The 23,860-nt window shown below is 37.9% G+C and overlaps 1 protein-coding gene and 1 pseudogene across 1 annotated transcript; both read right to left on the bottom strand.

The window, feature by feature from the left end:
* Nucleotides 1-74: 74 nt before the first annotated feature.
* Nucleotides 75-544, bottom strand: LOC132304672 (G-type lectin S-receptor-like serine/threonine-protein kinase SD1-1). Its single transcript, XM_059802409.1, has 2 exons — nt 321-544; nt 75-228 (listed from the first exon to the last, which is right to left on the bottom strand). Exons 1-2 carry the CDS (start codon nt 542-544, stop codon nt 75-77), a joined length of 378 nt encoding a protein of 125 aa, XP_059658392.1.
* A 22,981-nt stretch (nt 545-23,525) lies between these two features.
* On the bottom strand, nt 23,526-23,624 carry LOC132305741 (small nucleolar RNA R71; annotated as a pseudogene).
* Between the last annotated feature and the right edge of the window lie 236 nt (nt 23,625-23,860).

Below are 23,860 nucleotides of genomic sequence, written 5' to 3'. Positions count from 1 at the left end.
CAATTGCCACTCATTTTGTCAGTAATTATTGAATCAATGCACTGAAATATCTACTACATAGTAGCTCTTGACACTTAATGTCCTAGGAGGTCGAGGTTGTGGTCTGGATGAGAAAATCCTCTTATTTTGCTCCCACTTACTATTTGAAGCACCAATACACCAAAGCTATACACATCAGATTTTACTGAGAAGAATCCATTCATTACATACTCAGGGGATATGTAGCCGCTACAGGAAATCAATCAATAATAATAATAATAATAAAGAAATCAATTTCTGAGCAATAGAAGTAGCACATTCAACCTATTCGAAGTTCTTACTATGTTCTAACCACTCCAGTTGTATTTGCTTCTATTTCATCACCTCCAAAACTTCTAGCCATACCGAAGTCTGAAATTTTGGGGTTCATATTGTTATCTAGTAAAACATTGCCAGCCTTGAGATCTCTATGGGTAATTCTGAGTCTGGAATCTTGATGCAGATAGAGAAGTCCCCGAGCAATCCCATTGATACTGTTGTAGCGCTTAGACCAATCCAGTAACATGCTTTGTTTTTTATCTGCCCAATTTTTCCATCCATTTAATTCATGTTGCTATTTAGTTGGATTCATGAACCTAAATGAAAACTACTTTTCTAAATTCACAAATCACAACCATGGATAAAATCCTTAGGAGCAAGTTCAAGCAGTTGCTCTTGTTACAATGAAGTTAAAAGTATCCTGTTTCCCATCTTCAATTGGGATAGATGTGGAACTTAACCTTTCTCCCAAGGCTTTTGATAAAATCACCCGCTTAAATGGGGATTTTGTACCATGCATAATGAAAGTAAGTTGACAGGACATTTTTGAAAAAATAAAAAGAATAAACTTGATAGGACTAAGTTTAGAATATTAAGACTATCAAAAATTACAGAGGGTTAAATACATCAAAGTTTTTGAGTGATACAAACTAAAAATGAAGCAAATCATGCTTTTGTTGGGCAAGTATTCATAGATCAACATCCTTTCATCATCTTAAATGCAGCAACCAAGAAGCTTCACGAGGTTTCGGTGCTGAAGTTTGGAAATACGTAGAACTTCACTTTTTGAATTCATCAAGTCCTCCTTGTGAATTCTTTGAAAGCCTCTGTCACAACCCTAGACCATGGTCCGGATTGTGAACACAACACACAAACAATCATAGCCTCAAAATCACTAATATCCCTGTAACCTGTCTTAACCACATATCCACCTATCTATTTCTCTTTACAAAACCAAGACTGAAAATAAATAGATAAGACGCACATATTACCAACTTTAAAGTTTTAAGTCTGAAATAACATTTATTACATACCAGGAATACTTTAAAGAAATATAATACAAAACATAGTCTATTATGCAGAACAAAATACAACAACACCAGCCCCGACTCTGTCTACAGCTGAGGAGGAACCCCTCCACACCATCCATGCCATGACCTAAAAAGATGTGTATAAAATAGGAATGAGCAACTGAGATACCCCTCGGATCCGAGACACGGGTTGATCAGGCCCGGGCCCAAACCCGAGGGAATATCAAACAATTAATATTTTATAATGAACACAGAATACAAAATAAATTAAGAAATGAAATTAAAACTGGAAGGAACTAAAAATAGAATCCGCAAAATATTATAATTATTAAAATCCATCAAACCCAAACTTCAAAACTCCATCAGTTTACAACTTGGGAATCCATCTCTAGTGGACCCCTATTAAACATCTAAACGGAAGATAGAATAACTGTAATAAACGTCCAGAAATAAAACTATAGAGAGAGCTCTACATCGTCGGAAGAGTGAATAGAGACCTCTGCTCAGCACGAACACGTTTAAGCCTGGAACTGTCGTGTACCTGAAAAATAAAAGTGGGTCAGGCCCACGCGCAAGTTCTATACTATTACAATCTAAACAGAGGCCCGATACGCATGTACATCCTAAACAATTCAACAATAGCTAATAGTCCGTAAATATATATATATATAGTCACACTAAAGGACTCTCACTGGACTACAGGCCGGTCTCAACCTGAATAGAGGTAACATGCTAAAACGCACACGAAGTGGGCATATGTACTTATACCTAAACAGGGTACACCTCCAACCATCGTAGCCAGCTACACATCCCGATGCATATACGCTCCTTAGCCATCGGTCCTGAGGCTCAAGCTCATACCGAGGCACTATAACAGTACATATATAAAATCCATCCAAAATCCCTGGTATTGCCGCTCAACAAGTAGTTGCCATGACAATACAAATCCACGGGACTTAACTTTTAGTTAATCCCATCCTTATTCCAAGTAGGTGGGTAATGGTATTGTTTTAAAAACCAAACCCATCCTTAGTATGCCACCGTCCCATACCGGTGCCTACTTTCCAATCCTCCAGTAGTCAATAATACCAATAAATCAAGTATATATCAACTAAATTCCAACATCCAACATTCAATGTTAGCAGTGATAAAATAAGCATTGATAAACAGGGTCATAACAACAACATATACATGCCCAATTTAAGTTGTTCCCTTTAGTCTGATATAAAGACAGAATTAATTAAAACTTCCATTTAACACCTTACAAATGACATACAGATATGTAGGGTATGTATCACAAAATCCTAACTTTCACAGTTGATACTAACTGTGATAATGTAAGCATCAAAACAATATTCACAGTATGTATGTAGACATGCTCAAATTATAGTGTTCCACAAAACCGATCTAGTGTTAAACTCAAATCCTCCTAGTATTTAAGTTCCAACAGTTGCCATTACAGAAGTTAAGATAGCTATCATCTAGACCCATCCTTCCAATAATTTATACTAGCAGTGGTAAGGAAAAACGTGAACCACAGAACCACAATGCATCCACAAACATGCTTAGTCTAGGTTGAACAAGCATACAACACTACTGTAACTACCAGTTTCATAGCAAAACAGATATCATTTTAGTTTGGTTTAATCTTCATTAATCCTAAAATCATTTAAGAGTGCAAAGAGTATGAAGCCTAAGGGAAAGAGTAAGGATATAATCTTGCCTCAGAAACTTTTGTTCAAAGTTTCAACGTCGTCTTCTTAAAAAATCCCGGCGAGTTCCAAAACCCGGTTACTATTCACGGGTATGAAACACTATTCCCGAACTCAAAATCTGATCTCCACCGTTCAGATTGTGCAACACTGAGTCATGAACCTATTCTCCAAATTTCAGCTCGATCGGATCACGGACGAAGCGGGATCGGATGTTTGATGAAATCTAGGCAGAATGGAAAAAAACCTGTGCGACCCAGTTACTGTTCACGAGTACGAATCACTGTTCCCGAGGTCAAACTCTGATCTCCACCGTTCAAATTGTGCGTCACTGAGTCGTGAACCTCTCCTCCAATTCAGCTCGATCGGACCACGGACGAAGCGGGATCGGAGCTTTGATCAAACCTTGGCAGAATGTGAAAAACTGCGTTTTTCCTTCTCCACTTCCACAAAACGTGTGCTTTGTTTAAAAAAAAACCCTACACAGACGTCTACCTTATACTTATAGAGTTTTCCTAAACCCTAGGTTCATTTAAGTCCAACTCACAATCCTAACCGGCTCATCCAATTAACGTAGAAACCTACGACGGCTATAATATAAAACCCTAATTTATACTGTAATTAAAACCCTAGTTAGATGTATTTACTTAATTACCCTATTCACCATTAAATACTTAACAAATAATCTAATTGAACAAAATAATAATTAGTAAACCTAATTAAACCAAATAAGACACACATAAAATAAGACACACATAGAATAATTAAACCAATTACACTTAAACCATTAATGCCAATTAAATAATTAAAACACTAACAAGTAATTCCAATCAAATAACTAAACCAATTATACTTAAACCATTAATGCCACTTAAATAATTAAAACACTAACAAGTAATTCCAATCAAATAACTAAAAATAAATATCATTTAAATAAATTAAATTACCACAAAAGAAATAAATTAAATCACCACAAAAGAAAACAATTAAGCACCTAATAAAAAAAATAATGACACATAATCAAATAAAATGCACTTAAATAATAAATTAAATACCATTCAATACCATGAATATCCTTTTTAAAATTAGGGGTATTACAGCAATCACAGCTCAGCGGGAATTACTTAAAACACACTCCTTAATACCTCCGTGAATCCAAACAAAGAACAGACAAAGGATAATGGGATTATACAAGCTCAGAAACAAACAAAATATAAAATGAGATAATAAAAGGAAGTGTTATGCAATGCCAATGCCAATGCTAATGCCACTAACACTTTTCACTTCCCAAAGATCCCATTTCCATCACAAAAAGTTAATGTAATCCGCCCAGGGCAGCTCCTCAGTACCACGAGAAGACAGTTGGTCATCTATCCCTGATACAAGGCCACTCCTTGTTATCATTTGGGGCTCCAGTGACACAACTACGCGTAGAGCCACTCCCTACGTCTCCTCTAGATTCCCATTAACTGCACAGACAAGGAAACTCCTTGTCTGGTTTTGAAATCATTGATTCAATTCCCTTTTCTAAACTCATGGATACAAGGCACCTCCCTGTTATCAGATTTTCAAAACCATTTAATGAAACATTTGCACTTTCCTTTTCATTCCAACATCATCCCCATGCTCATGTGAGACGCATGTACATTTGTAAAACATGATATACTGGTAATGAAATAAATATGGAAATGTCAACTCATATACCATATCATGGTAGTGCATTTTAATCCACACACAAGCATGGTAAATTAACAGGCTAATTAATCCATGGTTGTATAACATAAGAAGCATACTTTCTAACTCACATTTACCACATAACAACATAAACAGTGCTTAATAACATTTAGAAAATCAAGTACAAAACTTCCCATTTCAAGAAATATCATAACAACCAATATTCTAATTTTCAAGTAGCAGCTTATGTTTAGAAGGTCATAACTTTTTCCACAATTGGAATCGAAGGCTGAAATTCATATCATTGGAAAGCTTGTTTTGAGGTAGTCACCTTAGACTCAAAAATCACTCAATTTGGGTTTAAAATGAGGGAGTTGTGGTTAGTTGAAGTTCAGGTCGTTGTGCAGGAAATTCAACAGATTACAGTGCAAAACTGGCAGCCTATGTTTACAAGGTCATAACCTTTTCCACAGATGGAATCTAAGGCTAAAATTGATACCATTGGGAAGCCTGTTTTGAGCTAGTCAATTTAGACTCAAAAATCGCTCAATTTGGATTTAAAATGAGGAAGTTGTGGTCAGTTGAAGTTCAGGTCGCTCTGTAGGAAATTCTGTAGATTACAGCGTAAAACTGGCAGCCTATGTTTACAAGGTCATAACTTTTTCCACAGAAGGAATCAAATGTTAAAATTGGTATCGTTCGAAAGCTTGTTTCGAGCTAGTCAATTTCAACTCAAAAATCGCTCAATTTGGACTTAAAACAAGGATGCTATGATCTTTTGAAGTTCAGGTTGCTGTGATTCCAAAATTGCGAAAAACAAGTAGCAGCCTATGTTTTAAGCATAAAACACATAGAATTGAGTCCTTAAAGGTAAAGGGTGCGAGAGTTAAGTAATCCTACATCAAAGAAGATAAAATCCCTTGCAAGAACAATCCAAAAGCAATCCAAAGATCAAATAAAAGCTCCAAAACTTGTAAAAAATGAAGAACGCTTTCCTTCTTTTGCAACAAAAGACTCCCATCTTTCAAACAGATTTTCAAACCCCAGAAATGAAGAACTTAGCACAAATTTGATACCAAAATGAAGCCCATAACATCAACCACACTTTTCATTCACAAACCCTACTCAAAATCCCAACAAAAAGGCATCAAATTTGCAAGACAAGAAGGTGACTACATAGAAAAAGGAAAGAACGAAAATGGCACTTGCAGAATTATATTACTGTATCTATCACCTTTCAATTGCAAAAATAAAAATTAAATACAAACATAGCCTCATCATGTATCTAGGTGTCAAGCTCTCAATCAAGTCAAAAGTAAAACCAAGTGAAATGACCAAAAGGTCCTCCAACAACAACCAAATGCCAAGCATGCCTTTTTGCATACTAAAAGTCCACTATGCCCTTTAAACATTTCCAAATGCCTATTATGCCATTTGTAAAGTAAAAAGTCCATAACGCCCTTTATAAAATAAACAAATGACATTTAAATTAAATTAAACACATTTGCAACTTAAATCATAATAAAATAAAATGCATGAATGCCACCATGTGTGGAAAATGATAAAAATGCAAATCCTCACAGTCTCCTCAACATACAAGGATTTCGTCCCCGAAATCAAGTCATACCTGGGGAAGAAAACAAATCTGGATACGCAGAACGAACATCCTATTCCCGTTCCCACATAGCTTCCTCAACACTGTGATGTCGCCACAAAACCTTTACGAGAGTTACCGTTTTACCCCTTAACTCTTTGTCTTGAGTGTCAAAAATCTGAACGGGTCCCTCCTCGTAAGAAACATCCCCATCCATGTCAACATCAACCCAACTCAATATATGTGATGGATCCGGCTCATACTTCCGTAGCATCGAAACATTAAACACATTATGGACCCTGTCCATCTGTGGTGGCAATGCCAATCTGTAAGTAACCTCGCCCACTCGGTCTAAAATCTCAAATGGTCCAATAAAACGTGGTGACAACTTGCCACTCTTTCCAAACCGTAGCAATCCTTTTCGTGGAGAAACCTTGAGAAACACGTGGTCCCCCACCTCAAAGGATAATGGCCGTCTCTGTCTGAGGATGGAATGCCATACTGAAATGCAACGGTGACCCAAATGCTGCATGAAGCCCTTCCCAGAACTTCGATGTGAACTTGGCATCCCTGTTCGAAACAATGGACAGTGGAACCCCATGCAATCTGACAATCTCTCTGATATACAATCTGCCAAGTGCCTCAGCAGAATTTGTTGCCTTAACAGGCAAAAAGTGAGCGGTCTTACTCAATCTATCAATAATGACCCAAACAAACTCATTACCCCTCTGTGACCTCGGAAGTCCTGTCACAAAATCCATAGCAATACATTCCCATTTCTACTGTGCTACTGGCAATGGTTGCAACAAACCTGCTGGTCTCTGATGTTCTGCCTTTACTTGCTGACAAGTAAGACATCTAGAAACAAACTGAGCTACATCAGCCTTCATCCCATTCCATTAATACTGGCGTCTTAAATTATGATACATTTTAGTACCATCTGGATGCACAGTAAAACGAGAAGTGTGAAACTCCCATAACACATCCTCCCAACAAATCGTAGGAACCATAAACAAACCTCTGAACCGTAAGCCACTATCCGTGTAAAAGGTCCAATCCTTTACTGCGTCCCCACCTGAAATCAACTGATGAATGACAGCTAAATCTGAGTCCTGTCTCTGTGCCTCAATCACCCATGTAACAAGAGTAGGTTGAACCACAAGACTAAACAGAAAAGCTGTCTCACAACCAATACTGTCATCATAACACTGTAATCCCATCTCTACCAGATCCTCCAACATCTTCCATTTCCGAATGGCTAACCTAGCCAAAACTCCATGAGATTTCCGGCTTAAGGCATCTACTACCACATTTGCCTTACCCGAATGATACTGCAAATTAAAATCATAATCTTCCAAATACTCACCTATTGCCTCTGTCTGTTATTCAAGTCCTTCTGAGAGAAAAGGTACTTGAGACTTTTATGATCCGAGAACACCTCGAATCTTTCACCATACAAATAATGCCCCAGCTTTTCAAAGCAAAAACAACTGCTGCAAACTCCAAGTCATGAGTGGGATAGTTAAGCTCGTGAATCTTTAACTGTTTAGATCCATAAACCACTACCTTACCACCCAGCATCAACACACAGCCCAAACTATACCGAGAAGCATTACAAAAGACAATATCACCCAAACCACGCTCAGGTATCACCAATACTGGAGCTATAGTCAATCTAGTCTTCAACTCCTGAAAAGATGACTCACAAGCTTCAGTCCAATCAAATCTGATCCCCTTTCTGGTCATTCGAGTCATCGGAGCAGCTAAACGAGAAAGTCCCTCACAAACCCATGGTAATAACCCGCTAAGCCAAGAAAACTCCAAATCTCATACACATTCTTGTGACGTTTCTAATCCAGAACTGCTTTTATCTTCGAAGGATCAACTGAAACCCCACTGCCTGAAACAACATGTTCCAAAAACTTCACCTCTTGTAGCCAAAATTCACACTTTGAATACTTTGCATACAAATGGTGCTCTCTCAGTATCTGTAATACTATCCTCAGATGAATCTCTTGATCCTCCCGAGATCTTGAATACACAAGAATGTCATCCACAAACACTACCACAAATTGATCCAGATATTTGTGAAAGACACGGTACATTAGATCCATGAATGCCGCTGGCGCATTCGTTAAACCAAAAGGCATCGCAAGGAACTCATAATGACCATATCGCGTACGAAAAGCTGTATTCGGAATATCCTCAACCCAAACTCATAACTGGTAGTAACCAGATCTCAGATCAATCTACGAAAAACAAATAGCTCCCCTCAACTGATCAAATAAATCATCAATCCGCGGTAAAGGATACTTGTTCTTGATGGTTGCATGATTCAATTTCTGATAATCGATGCACAACCTCATAAAACCATCATTTCTTTCTTTGCAAATAACACTGGCGCGCCCCATGGTGAAACACCAGGCTGAATAGAACCCTTCAGCCTCAAATCATCCAACTACTTATTTAATTCCTCCAACTCTGCTGGTGCTATACGATACGGAGCCAAAGAAATTGGCACAGTACCAGGCATCAAGTCAATCACAAACTCAACCTTTCTTCTAGGAGGTCAATCCAGTAAGTCATCCGAAAACACATCCAAGAAGTCACAAACAACTGACGGATAAGCTATCCCCATATCACCATCTTTTTCAGCTAAAATGTTAGCTAAGAAGAAATCACAACGGTCCCGACCACGAACACCATAACAAGCTGAACCTAGAGAATCACCCCGATCTCCCACAAACATAAAACAATCTCCCTCTGGCGTACATACTGAAACTCTACCACTGAAACAATAAATCGTGGCCTGAAATGATGATAACCATCCATTCCGAGAATGACGTCAAACCCTGTCATCTCAAGAATGATGAGATCAAAAACCAAAATCCTCCTTTCGAGGCAACTGTGAGGCCTCCCGAATAACAAGCATCACTCAAGCTACAACCAATCCCCTTTTCTATCAGTGTCCTGACATTGTACATTCGGGCTGGGTATGGTCCAAAATGTCCGGCCGGTCCATATGACTATCCTATGCCCAAACGACAATAACAGTATCACTGACCCCCCTTAAATCGAAGCACAAGTCACTAAGGCTCACATACAACATGAATTTTAATTAAAAACTTCTCTATCATCAGGATCCAACTCTAGACTCCTTTACCATTAATCACAGCTGAACATTCCACCATTATGTACGCAAAACGTTCACATGTGCCAAGCACTAATCAATGCACCCCTAAAATATACCACATTGGTAACACCTCACAATACAAACCCAACCAAGTCTAATGAGGATATCTGACCACTACCAGAACCTCTGCCTGATCTACCAGTCCTACTCGGACAATCTCTAATCTTGTAGCCTTGCTGACCACACTCAAAGCAAACTCCAGTAGGAAATGACAACGGACACTCCATCTTATAGTGCCCAAGCTGCTGGCATCGGAAACATACAACTCAACTCCTACCCGATCCCGATAGCACAGGAGTCGAAAGAGCAAGTCACACTGGCTCCTACCCTCGAGACTGAGATGGACCACTTCTTTGTCTTTTACTAGACTGCCCTTCTATCACTGAACCACTGCCCATTAAACAGGTCGTTCACCCCCCTCTGCATGTGACGGTACATCCTTCCGTCTCAAGAGAGAAGATGTTAAACTCTCCCCAACATGTCTAACATTAGGCTTATCTCCTAGGCCTTCCAATGCATGTCCCTTCCGATGAGGTGCCATACTCAAATGAAATGCAAGTCAATAACAATGACACTATCCACAGTCCCAAAACTGACTGATATGAAAAAAAGCCTTTAAACACATAGCATGCTTTATCATAATCAGATAAACACGTAATCACATATACACATAAGCATGCTTGTAAGGCAAATAATAGATAAACATATAAGCATATGAGACAATGCAAACCCCTACACACACAGCTGTAGACAGACCTCCACCCGTCGTCCCTAGATTATAGAAACCATGCTCTGATACCACCTTTGTCGCACCCCTAGATGGTGGTCCGGATTGTGAACACAACACATAAACAATCATAGTCTCAAAATCACTAATATCCCTGTAACCTGTCTTAACCACACATCCACCTATCTATTTCCCTTTACAAAACCAAGACTAAAAATAAATAGATAAGACGCACATATTACAACTTTAAAGTTTTAAAGTCTGAAATAATATTTATTACATACCAGGAATACTTTAAAGAAATATAATACAAAACATAGTCTATTATGCAAAACAAAACACAACAACACCAGCCCCGACTCTGTCTACAGCTGAGGAGGAACCCCTCTACACCATCCATGCCATGACCTAAAAAGATGTGTATAAAATAGGAATGAGCAACCACGGCTCAGCGGGAATTACTTAAAACGCACTCTTTAATACCTCCGTGAATCCAAATAAAGAACAGACAAAGGATAATGCGATCATACAAGCTCGGAAACAAACAGAATATAAAATGAGATAATAAAATGAAGTGTTATGCAATGCCAATGCCAATGCCAATGCTAATGTCACTGACACTTCTCACTTCCCAAAGATCCCATTTCCATCACAAAAAGTTAATGTAATCCACCCATGGCTATTCCCTAGTACCACGAGAAGACAGTTGGTCATCTATCCCTGATACAAGGCCACTCCTTGTTATCATTTAGGGCTCTAGTGACACAACTACGCGTAGAGCCACTCCCTACGTCTCCTCTAGATTCCCATTAACTGCACAGACAAGGCAACTCCTTGTCTGGTTTTGAAATCATTGATTCAATTCCCTTTTCTAAACTCATGGATACAAGGCACCTCCCTGTTATCTGATTTTCAAAACCATTTAATGAAACATTTGCACTTTCTTTTTCATTCCAACATCATCCCCATGCTCATGTGAGACGCATGTACAATTATATAACATTATATACTGGTAATGAAATAAATATGGAAATCTCAACTCATATACCATATCATGGTATTGCATTTTAATCCACACACAAGCATAGTAAATTAACAGCCTAATTAATCCATGGTTGTATAACATAAGAAGCATGCTTTCTAACTAACATTTACCACATAACAACATAAACAGTGCTTAATAACATTTAGAAAATCAAGTACAAAACTTCCCATTTCAAGAAATATCATAACAACCAATATTCAAATTTTCAAGTAGCAGCCTATGTTTATAAGGTCATAACTTTTTCCACAGTTGGAATCAAAGGCTGAAAATGGTTTCATTTGAAAGCTTGTTTCGAGCTAGTCACCTTTGACCCAAAAATCACTCAATTTGGGTTTAAAATGAGGGAGTTACGATCAGTTGAAGTTCAGGTCGCTGTGCAGGAAATTCTGTAGATTACAGCGCAAAACTTGTAGCCTATGTTTACAAGGTCATAACTTTTTCCACAGCTGGAATCTAAGGCTAAAATTGATATCATTAGAAATCTTGTTTTGAGATACTCAATTTAGACTCAAAAATCGCTCAATTTGGATTTAAAATGAGAAAGTTGTGGTCAGTTGAAGTTCAGGTCGCTGTGTAGGAAATTCTGTAGATTACAGCGCAAAACTGGTAGCCTATGTTTACAAGGTCATAACATTTTCCACAGATGGAATCTAATAATCAAATTGGTATCGTTGGAAAGCTTGTTTCGAGCTAGTCAATTTAGACTTAAAAATCACACAATTTGGACTTAAAACAAGGATGTTATGATCCTTTGAAGTTCAGGTTGCTATGATTCCAGAATTGCGAAAAACAAGTAGCAGTCTATGTTTTAAGCACAAAACACATAGAATTGATTCCGTAACAGTAAAGGGTGTGGGAGTTAAGTAATCCTACCTCAAAAAAGATAAAATCCCATGCAAGAACAATCCAAAAGCAATCCAAAGATCAAATAAAAGCTCCAAAACTTGTAAAAAATGAAGAACGCTTTCCTTCTTTTGCAACAAAAGACTCCCATCTTTCAAATAGATTTTCAAACCCCAGAGATGAAGAACTTAGCATAAATTTGATACCAAAATGAAGCCTATAACATCAACCACACTTTTCATTCACAAACCCTACTCAAAATCCCAACCAAAAGGCATCAAATTTGCAAGACAAGAAGGTGACTACATGAAAAAAGGAAAGAACGAAAATGGCTCCTGCAGAATTATATTACTGTATCTATCACCTTTCAATTGCAAAAATAAAAATTAAATACAAACATAGCCTCATCATGTATCTAGGTGTCAAGTACACAATCAAGTCAAAAGTAAAATCAAGTGAAATGACCAAAAGGTCCTCCAACAACTACCAAATGCCAAGTATGCCTTTTTGCATACTAAAAGTCCACTATGCCCTTTAAACATTTCCAAATGCCTATTATGCCATTTGTAAAGTAAAAAGTCCATAACGCCCTTTATGAAATAAACAAATGACATTTAAATTAAATTAAACACATTTGCAACTTAAATCATAATAAAATAAAATGCATGAATGCCACCATGTGTGGAAAATGATAAAAATGCAAATCCTCACAGTCTCCCCAACATACAAGGATTTCGTCTCCGAAATCAAGTCATACCTGGGGAAGAAAACAAATCTGGATACGCAGAACTAACATCCTATTCCCGTTCCCACGTAGCTTCCTCAACACTGTGATGTCGCCACAAAACCTTTACGAGAGTTACCGTTTTACCCCTTAACTCTTTGTCTTGAGTGTCAAAAATCTGAACGGGTCCCTCCTCGTAAGAAACATCCCCATCCATGTCAACATCAACCCAACATGAAACACATTATGGACCCTGTCCATCTGTGGTGGCAATGCCAATCTGTAAGCAACCTCGCCCACTCGGTCTAAAATCTCAAATGGTCCAATGAAACGTGGTGACAACTTGCCACTCTTTCCAAACCGTAGCAATCCTTTTCGTGGAGAAACCTTGAGAAACACGTGGTCTCCCACCTCAAAGGATAATGGCCGTCTCTGTCTGAGGATGGAATGCCATACTGAAATGCAACGGTGACCCAAATGCTGCATGAAGCCCTTCCCAGAACTTCGATGTGAACTTGGCATCCCTGTTCGAAACAATGGACAGTGGAACCCCATGCAATCTGACAATCTCTCTGATATACAATCTGCCAAGTGCCTCAGCAGAATTTGTTGCCTTAACAGGCAAAAAGTGAGCGGTCTTACTCAATCTATCAATAATGACCCAAACAAACTTATTACCCCTCTGTGACCTCGGAAGTCCTGTCACAAAATCCATAGCAATACATTCCCATTTCTACTGTGCTACTGGCAATGGTTGCAACAAACCTGCTGGTCTCTGATGCTCTGCCTTTACTTGTTGACAAGTAAGACATCTAGAAACAAACTGAGCTATATCAGCCTTCATCCCATTCCATTAATACTGGCGTCTTAAATTATGATACATTTTAGTACCATCTGGATGCACAGTAAAACGAGAAGTGTGAAACTCCCATAACACATCCTCCCAACAAACCGTAGGAACCATAAGCAAACCTCTGAATCGTAAGCCACTATCCGTGTGAAAGGTCCAGTCCTTTACTGCGTCCCCACCTGAAATCAACTGATGAATGACAGCTAAATCTGAGTCCTATCTCTGTGCCTCAATCACCCGTGTAACAAGAGTAGGTTGAACCACAAGACTAAACAGAAAAGCTGTCTCACAACCAATACTGTCATCACAACACTGTAATCCCATCTCTGCCAGCTCCTCCAATATCTTCCATTTCTGAATGGCTAACCCAGCTAAAACTCCATGAGATTTCTGGCTTAAGGCATCTGCTACCACATTCGCCTTACCCGGATGATTCTGCAAATCATAATCATAATCTTCCACATACTCACCCATCGCCTCTGTCTGTTATTCAACTCCTTCTGAGAGAAAAGGTACTTGAGACTTTTGTTATCCGAGAACACCTCGAATCTTTTACCATACAAATAATGCCTCCAGCTTTTCAAAGCAAAAACAACTGCTGCTAACTCCAAGTCATGAGTGGGATAGTTAAGTTCGTGAATCTTTAACTGTCTAGATCCATAAGCCACTACCTTACCACCCTGCATCAACACACAGCCCAAACCATACCGAGAAGCATCACAAAAGTCAATATAACCCAAACCACGCTCAGGTATCACCAATACTGGAGCTATAGTCAATCTAGTCTTTAACTCCTGAAAAGACGACTTGCAAGCTTCGGTCCAATCAAATCTGATCCCCTTTCGGGTCATCCGAGTCATAGGAGCAGCTAAGCGAGAAAAGTCCCTCACAAACCTGCGGTAATAACCCGCTAAGCCAAGAAAACTCCTAATCTTATACACATTCTTGGGACGTTTCCAATCCAGAACTGCTTCTATCTTCGAAGGATCAACTGAAACCCCACTGCCTGAAACAACATGTCCCAAAAACTTCACCTCTTGTAGCCAAAATTCACATTTTGAATACTTGGCATACAAATGGTGCTCTCTCAGCATCTGTAACACTATCCTCAGATGAATCTCGTGATCCTCCCAAGATTATGAATACACAAGAATGTCATCCACAAACACTACCACAAACTGATCCAGATATTTGTGAAAGACACGATGCATCAGATCTATGAATGCCGCTGGCGCATTCGTCAAACCAAAAGGCATCACAAGGAACTCATAATGACCATACTGCGTACGAAAAGCTGTATTCGGAATAGCCTCATCCCAAACTCGTAACTGGTAGTAACCAGATCTCAAATCAATCTAGGAAAAGCAAATAGCTCCCCTCAATTGCCAATGCCAATGCCAATGCTAATGCCACTGACACTTCTCACTTCCCAAAGATCCTATTTCCATCACAAAAAGTTAATGTAATCCGCCCAGGGCTGCTCCCCAGTACCACGAGAAGACAGTTGGTCATCTATCTCTGATACAAGGCCACTCCTTGTTATCATTTGGGGCTCTAGTGACACAACTACGTGTAGAGTCACTCCCTACGTCTCCTCTAGATTCCCATTAACTGCACAAACAAGAAAACTCCTTGTCTGGTTTTGAAATCATTGATTCAATTCCCTTTTCTAAACTCATGGATACAAGGCACCTCCCTGTTATCTAATTTTCAAAACCATTTAATGAAACATTTGCACTTTCCTTTTCATTCCAACATCATCCCCATGCTCATGTGAGACGCATGTACATTTGTATAACATGATATACTGGTAATGAAATAAATATGAAAATCTCAACTCGTATACAATATCATGGTATTGCATTTTAATCCACACACAAGCATGGTAAATTAACAGCCTAATTAATCTATGGTTGTATAACATAAGAAGCATGCTTTCTAACTCACATTTACCACATAACAACATAACAGTGCTTAATAACATTTAGAAAATCAAGTACAAAACTTCCCATTTCAAGAAATATCATAACAACCAATATTCTAATTTTCAAGTAGCAGCCTATGTTTACAAGGTCATAACTTTTTCCACAGTTGGAATCTATGGCTGAAATTGGTATCATTGGAAAGCTTGTTTCGAGCTAGTCACCTTAGACTCAAAAATCACTCAATTTGGGTTTAAAATGAGGGAGTTGTGGTCAGTTGAAGTTTAGGTCGTTGTGCACGAAATTCTGCAGATTACAGCGTAAAACCGGCAGCCTATGTTTACAAGGTCATAACCTTTTCCACAGATGAAATCTAAGGCTAAAATTTATATCATTGGAAAGCTTGTTTTGAGCTAGTCAATTTAGACTAAAAAATCACTCAATTTGGATTTAAAATGAGGAAGTTGTGGTCAGTTGAAGTTCAGGTCGCTGTGCAGGAAATTCTGCAGATTACAGCACAAAACTGGCAGCCTATGTTTACAAGGTCATAACTTTTTCCCCAGATGGAATCTAATGCTAAAATTGGTATCGTTGGAAATCTTGCTTTGAGCTAGTCAATTTAGACTCAAAAATCGCTCAATTTGGACTTAAAACAAGGATGTTATGATCCTTTGAAGTTCAGGTTGCTGTGATTCCAGAATTGCGAAAAACAAGTAGCAGCCTTTGTTTTAAGCACAAAACACATAGAATTGATTCCTTAAAGGTAAAGGGTGTGAGAGTTAAGTAATCCTACCTCAAAGAAGATAAAATCCCTTGCAAGAACAATCCAAAAGCAATCCAAAGATCAAATAAAAGCTCCAAAACTTGTAAAAAATGAAGAGCACTTTCCTTTTTTTGCAACAAAAGACTCCCATCTTTCAAACAGATTTTCAAACCCCAGAAATGAAGAACTTAGCACAAATTTGATACCAAAATGAATCCCATAACATCAACCACACTTTTCATTCACAAACCCTACTCAAAATCCCAACCAAAAGGCATCAAATTTGCAAGACAAGAAGGCGACTACATGGAAAAAGGAAAGAACGAAAATGGCACCTGCAGAATTATATTACTGTATCTATCACCTTTCAATTGCAAAAATAAAAATTAAATACAAACATAGCCTCATCATGTATCTAGGTGTCAAGCTCTCAATCAAGTCAAAAGTAAAACCAAGTGAAATGACCAAAAGGTCCTCCAACAACTACCAAATGCCAAGTATGCCTTTTTGCATACTAAAAGTCCACTATGCCCCTTAAACATTTCCAAATGCCTACTATGCCATTTGTAAAGTAAAAAGTCCATAACGCCCTTTGTGAAATAAACAAATGACATTTAAATTAAATTAAACACATTTGCAACTTAAATCATAATAAAATAAAATGCATGAATGCCACCATGTGTGAAAAATGATAAAAATGCAAATCCTCACAGCCTCTTCACAGCTATTTCTTGTCCCTCTTCTAACACGCCCTGAGAATGATCATTCTGAGAGTTCTATTATCCCTTTTTTATTCCCCTGACATTTCAGTGCACCATTCTATGTAGAGTTTGTCTCTAATAGGTATATTAAGACAAGTAGTTAATATTTCATAACAGTAGTCACAGGCGTGGAACACCCCAAACCATGTGACCAAAGTGGTGTCTTTGGAGTACTGTCTTTGTAGTACTATTTTGTGTATAACCAGAAGGCAAATCATTTTTGCATTTCAGCACACATATTAGTTATATGCTATGTGCCTATGGCTAGAGCCTCGTGCACTAGACTAACCCTTTTACCATCCAAAGAGGCATACACAGTCCTTTGACTGGAAAAAAGATAAGATTGAATATCTTTGAGATGAATAGCACTTATTAACACTGTAAATCATTCAGAATGAATAGTTTTAAGTTGAGAAAATTAGTGAATGAAAACTATTTATCCAAATACAGGTTTGGTGCATAGAGATGGTACCATAACAGAGTTGTTAGCAGAATTTATTTTCATCTAGTTGCTGCATAGATTTATATAAATATCATTACCTTGTAGATAGGTCCAAAGCCGCCCTCTCCAAGCTTATTGTCAATCGAAAAGCTATTTGTGGCATTTGCTATTTTTTCAAAGCCAAATAGTGGCAACTCTAAATCTCTCGTTTCATTTTCACTGGCATAATCTCTATCTTGATTGAATCTAATTGGTCCTGCAGAGTGGGAAATGAACTTCATATGAATGAGACAAATTGTACGATTCTTTGAACAAACATGTATGGAAATATGGCATCGATCCAGAAGTTGGATAAACCATTCACTAACACCCCAAATAAAAACGCTAACATTATTCTTCCTAGTGGATCACCCAGACTCTATTTCCAGAATGGTTTGGTGTCACACTCTTAATTACAGTGGCATAATGATAATCATTTGTTTAAGAAGGAAGACAAAGAAATTGGTAAGTAACATCAGTGGGTAGAACAAGAGTTGAGATGTCCCGCTGTTGTCCTTTGCTATATTGACAGAAAATTAAGTGAAATAATACAAAACTTAAGTAATGACAGACACCCTAGATGTATTTTTAGGAGTATTTATTTGTTTCTTTAATCATTTGCCTATTTATGTAAATGTCATCTATTGCAGTATTGTTGTCACTCCCCGTGCAAAAACCATATCGGTTCCTAATGGGGAGGATTAGAATTGAAACCCACAATCTGATAGGTCCATTTTAGTAGATTATTTGGCAAATAAATAAATAAATCACTTTAGTTGGATTACTTTATCAATATGTTTAGAATACGGAAAATGAAAATCATATGTTAATAGCATTCGGAAAGCTTGATTTCGGTACTATTCACTGTACACAAGCCATTCGATTATAGCAACCTGCCCTTTTTGTAAAGCTAAAGTGGATCAATTAAAACGAGGAGGTATAGAATGAGACCAAGATAAAGTGGCAAACGAAATAAATTTGAAAAACTTGACATTTAATGCCGACAAGACATGAGAAAGACATAAAATAGAAAACTTGGGGTTGGATTCGACTTGGTAAGACTTTGAAGTTATCTTTGCTAAATAGGAAAGGAAAGTAATTTGAGTGTTCTAGATATGTTACCTTCTCTCGTCAGCTTTCTCCTCTTGAAGAAATGCAAGAGCAGGAATATGCCTAGGAGTACCATTGCTATAAGTAATATAGGAATGATTATAATCCTCACTCATCCATTTACACGGGAGTTGCTGTGTGCCTCTGCACAGTCAAAATTTACCATAGTGAAAAACAACTATAATTTAAGGCAGGGAAACTATGAACTAAAACAGCAGTAAAAGAAGGCACAACCATGAAGCAGGCATTTTAGGAAGAGTAATTGTGGCAAATTTGCTGCAATTGGACTAATCTTAAATAACTTAATATTTTTTTTTCAGTTTAGGACTCACCCCAAATTGAATTAACATAAAAACATGTCAATTTTGAAAGTCCTTTAATTTTCAGCATTATAGAAAATTTCATTTGGCAACTTTGTTGAGCAAATGAATGACCTTGGAGCACTTGTTTATTATGTTAGGCCTACCACACCATCACCTTGAACCTCACATCCTAGGTGGTCCTAATTCTGGTGATCACTCAAAATTTCGTTATCAGCAGTCAATTTGAGCAAATTCCCTGCTCCTAGACTCAAAACTGATAAGATAATCCATGCCTAAGTATTGTATGAAGTGTAAAAAAATTTGTAAGAGTTTTCTATGCCTCTTCATTTATGCCTCTTTTTTATAACTCCGCTTGCAAAGTTGTCAAAAAGATGGCAACTTTCTTTTGATTTCCACACAGAATGTAAAAGTTACTCATCTACATGTTTGGGAATATATATCATACCTAACTCAGAGGATGCCATTCTTATGTGTATATCTTGTCCAATTTCAGTGAGGACCCTAATATCAATCAGGTCATCAAACCAGAGGAAGTAGCCACTTCCTCCTCGTATGTCTAAATTTGCATAAACCATACAAGAACAGTTTTTCAAGCATACCACCTCGCATTCCTTGAGGGTCATGCTCCTACTAAACCAGGAATACTGCGTGCCAGCCAATTTAACACCGGAACACTTAAGAAATCTGTTTGATGATCCATTGTGGCAATCCAAGGGTGTTCTTCGAACACACCCACCAGACCAATTTGCTGTCCCACAATCTTTTGGGTATCTTGGCATAAATTTATCAAGACACCCACATAGATGGGAGTTACTAATGCTGCAACTACCATAGGCCTGACACAGCCCATAAAAATCACAGTTATCTGCTGGTGTATTCACGTAAACTGTCTAATCCTATGTTTTATCAAAACCCACCGTGAGAACACTGAACTATTAATAAGCTCATATTCATAATACACCTCCTGTTGATCAAAAACAAAATGGTATGTGTTTATTCCATTATTTTTGGCCCAGTGGAAAAGCAACATGTGGCAAGTTCCAATGGAACTTATCACGCTGAATCGCAACTCTAATAAATTATTATTGGAAGCTATGTAATATTACGTAGTAATTGAAATCAAAAACAAGAGGGCCAATATAATCCTACCATGTGGGGTTTTCTATCTTTAAAGGAAAGAGGTGAGTCCTATTAGGACTTGCCATCTTTAAAACAAGGGCCCACATCTTCCTGTATGGAATGAGTTTTACTATATATGGTGATTTCTACTGAGCTTACTATGATACTTACTGCTGTTGATGAGCGCTGAAAAGTGCGTATTTGAACCCCTTAAGCTTAGGCATTCTAGTACCTTTATCTATCTTACTTTACCGTTTTAGATTGATTTCGTATTATTTCCATTTTCAGGCACTTATCCCGAAAATAAGCTAACTCAGCCAAATAAGAGCTTAATTGAAGCAATTCTGGGATTAAACAAAGAAAGGAGCAAAGTGGAAAAAGAAAGAAGCAAATGAAGCCAAAGGTGGGAAGCAGCAAAGTTCGATCGATCCAACTTTAAGGTTCGATCGATCAAACACTGATCGATCTCAGCACTTCAAGATAGATCCAAACCTTGACCCAAAGCAGAAAGTCCAAAGTTCGATCGATCCAACACCACCCTTCGATCGATCCAACACTTTTGTCCTTATTCAAATGATTGATCTTATCCACAGTTGTACCACCCACTAACCACTTTTATCCTTTTCCCAAAAATATCTCCCGAAATATCTCGGATTTGTCTTTTCCCAAAAAGCTCAACCAGTTGAATTGATCCAGCCTAAGTTCGATGGATATCAGCCAAGTTCGATTGATCCAAGTCCAAGGTACGATCGATCGAACTTCCTCCAGTGCGAAAAAGTTAAATTTCCAGCTCATTAAAAGTTGTCCTTTATCCAATCATTAGGGAATATTATGTGCACGACCCCAGCTCATTTTAGGTGCCATTTAACTTACCTATATAAGGATAAGGATTGTTTTTTACAAGGGAGACTTAGCATTTGGTAGATACAACTTTAGAGGCTATTCTTAGTGTAGAAGAAGAAGAGGAGGAGAAGGCTAAAGACACCATTGTAGTTCTTCATCAACAAGGAGCAGATTTCTTCCATGAAGTTAGCCCTTGAGGGTTGGAACAACATCACTATGAGTGGCTAGACATCCTCTTGGGGCTAGAGTTAGCCCCAAACATGCTTTCTATATCTTAATCTTGTGTATTATTGAGGGATTAGTGTTGTAATTAATGTTTTGACACTTTGATATATATAAATCTTGATTGTTCAATGATTTATGTGGTTAAATGCTTTCAATTGATCATTTCATTCTATCCATATGTCTATGTATGTTATAACAGATGTTCATGTGCTTGTCTCTAGATTTTGTGTTATTGGTGCATGTCTATGTGTATTAATGCTATAAATTTCGAGATTGTCAAAACATAGTGCTTAATAGAATGCTCTTGTGATTTTCTTGATGGCTCATACTTCTTCCTTGATGGATTGTGCCTCTCCCCTAGTTTATTTTCATGCTAGTAGTGTAGTTGTAGTGTAGTGTTAAATGGGAAGACAATCCATGCTTGTTATTTGATGATCCAAGCTTTTGAATGCAAGTAGCATATGTCTCTAACCTTGTGTTGTATTTGGATTGTGAGCTTAATGAAAGGATTAATGACTTGTTTTGATCTATTATGCCTTTCACATGTTGTTTAGACAATATATGCTTCATTGCTTAGATATATTGTGCCTTTCACATGATGTTTAGACAATACACGCTTAACTAGTCATCCTTGCTTGTTGAATCAACCAAACACACACACACGCCAATATTGCAACACACCATTTGCCCTCATTAATCACTTGTCAATGGTATAGAAATGCATTGTTTAGTGGTGATCTCTAAACCCCAAGACTCTTCTCTCTCTTATTTTTTCTTAGTTGTATTCTTTTGTTATCACTTAGTTTATTTTAGTTGCTCTCTAGTTTAATCAACCAACCAACCAATTGTTTGATCACTCGACCTACTAGCCCTAATAGCGATTCCGCAACCTTGTTCAACCCTCACAATCCCTTGGGACGATCCCTACTCGCCCTAGCTATATTTATAGTGAAAGGTAGTAGTGGCTTCTATAAATGTAAAACTTGGCCCTCGCCTAAACGCACACTTTTTAAGCTGTTAGTAGTGCGACGATACCTGACCCAGCCAGTTTTTGGCGCCGTTGCCGGGGATTGATTTGATTTGTCAACATCAGAATTGTGGAATCAATTAGGATTAGTACTCTTTTGATCGTGTCTTTACTTTATTTTTATTTTTCTTTTTGGTTACTTATTGTGTTGTTCTTACTTGACTAGGTGCATTGTTGGAGAGGAAGCAAGCAAAGAAGCATTCAAGCAAAGCAAAGAAATTAAAAGGTTAAAAAAATTTTAAAAAAAATTGCTAAGTTAAGCTTTAAATTTGGAGTTGAAGTGCTAAAGGACCTTTGTGAGACTTTCTTTACTCAATCCCTTAGTTAAATCGTCGGCCCACGTGGAGGCTTGTTTTTAATTTCTTAGTTAAATCGTGAGCCCGAGTGGAGGCATTCTTAATTGTTCTTTGCATCATTATTGTTAAAGCATGGGAGTATGAATTAAGTGTTTGTGGAAGAAGTCTAATTGCATTGTTGTGAAGGCATAGTGTTTGTCATTCTTTGTGTTTGTTGTGTTTTGCATTGTGCATGCATGGACGTCGTTCATTGAGACCCACTTTTGTCCCTTTAGATTTGCATCTTGAATCCATTGTTAAATATCCTAGGGGAAGAGGAAGTTCAAATAGAACCAATCTATCAATGGATGACCATAATGATGATCATGTTGAGGACCTTGGTCACATAGACCAACAAGGTATCCTTCATCCAAATGTGCACAATGAGAACATACAAGTACCATTAGGCATGCCTAGGACATACATTCACCAACCACCACAACAACAAGGCCAAGTTTCATATGGAATACCAAGGCCAATGTATGCTCCACAACCTCCCATCATCAATCAAAGAATTCAAAACCAAGGTGTTTATGTTGCACCTCAAGTAGCTAATCCACCTCTTGCTTTAAGAGACCATTATGTGCCTAATGAATATAATGCACCTACATGCATCCAATTGCCTCCATTTAGAGCACATCATTATGAATTAAGCCACAAACCATTCAAATGCTTCCTAACTATCATGGACTTCCAAGTGAAGAACCTTACAAGCATTTGGATGAGTTTCTTGAAGTATGTTCCACCGTAAAATATACGGACATGCCGGAAGAGGTCTTAAGACTCAAACTTTTTCCATCCACCTTAAAAGACAACGCAAAGTATTAGTTTAACAATCTTAGGCCATTTTCAATCACTTCTTGGGCAAAAATGCAACAAGAGTTCTTGAAGAAGTATTATTCGGTTTCTAAGACCAATGTCATGAGAACCTCAATTCGAGAATTTTCACATGGGGATGGAGAAACGTTTCATGAGGCATGGGAACGCTTCAATGAGTTGCTTAGGAAGTGTCCACATCATGACATGCCCAAATGGCAATTAGTTCAATATTTCTTTAAGAGCTTATCGGACAGTTATAAGGGTATGGTTGATGCTTCCATGGGTGGCTCATACATTGATAGGCATGAGGATGACGTGTGGCGTCTTTATGAGAGCATGAGTGAAAATTCTTTGCATAGAACACTATCATCCAAGAATGGTAGAAATTCACAAGGTAGGAAGAGTGTTGGCTTACATCAAGTCGACCATTCAAATGAAATAG

Source organism: Cornus florida, unplaced genomic scaffold (genome assembly GCF_030987335.1).
Source record: "Cornus florida cultivar Cherokee Brave unplaced genomic scaffold, ASM3098733v1 CherokeeBrave_3.0.0_Hap2_Chr04, whole genome shotgun sequence".
NCBI classification, from domain to species: Eukaryota; Viridiplantae; Streptophyta; class Magnoliopsida; order Cornales; family Cornaceae; genus Cornus; species Cornus florida.
The sequence above is the reverse complement of the archived record's forward strand: the minus strand, read 5'-3'. Positions and strand labels throughout refer to the sequence as shown.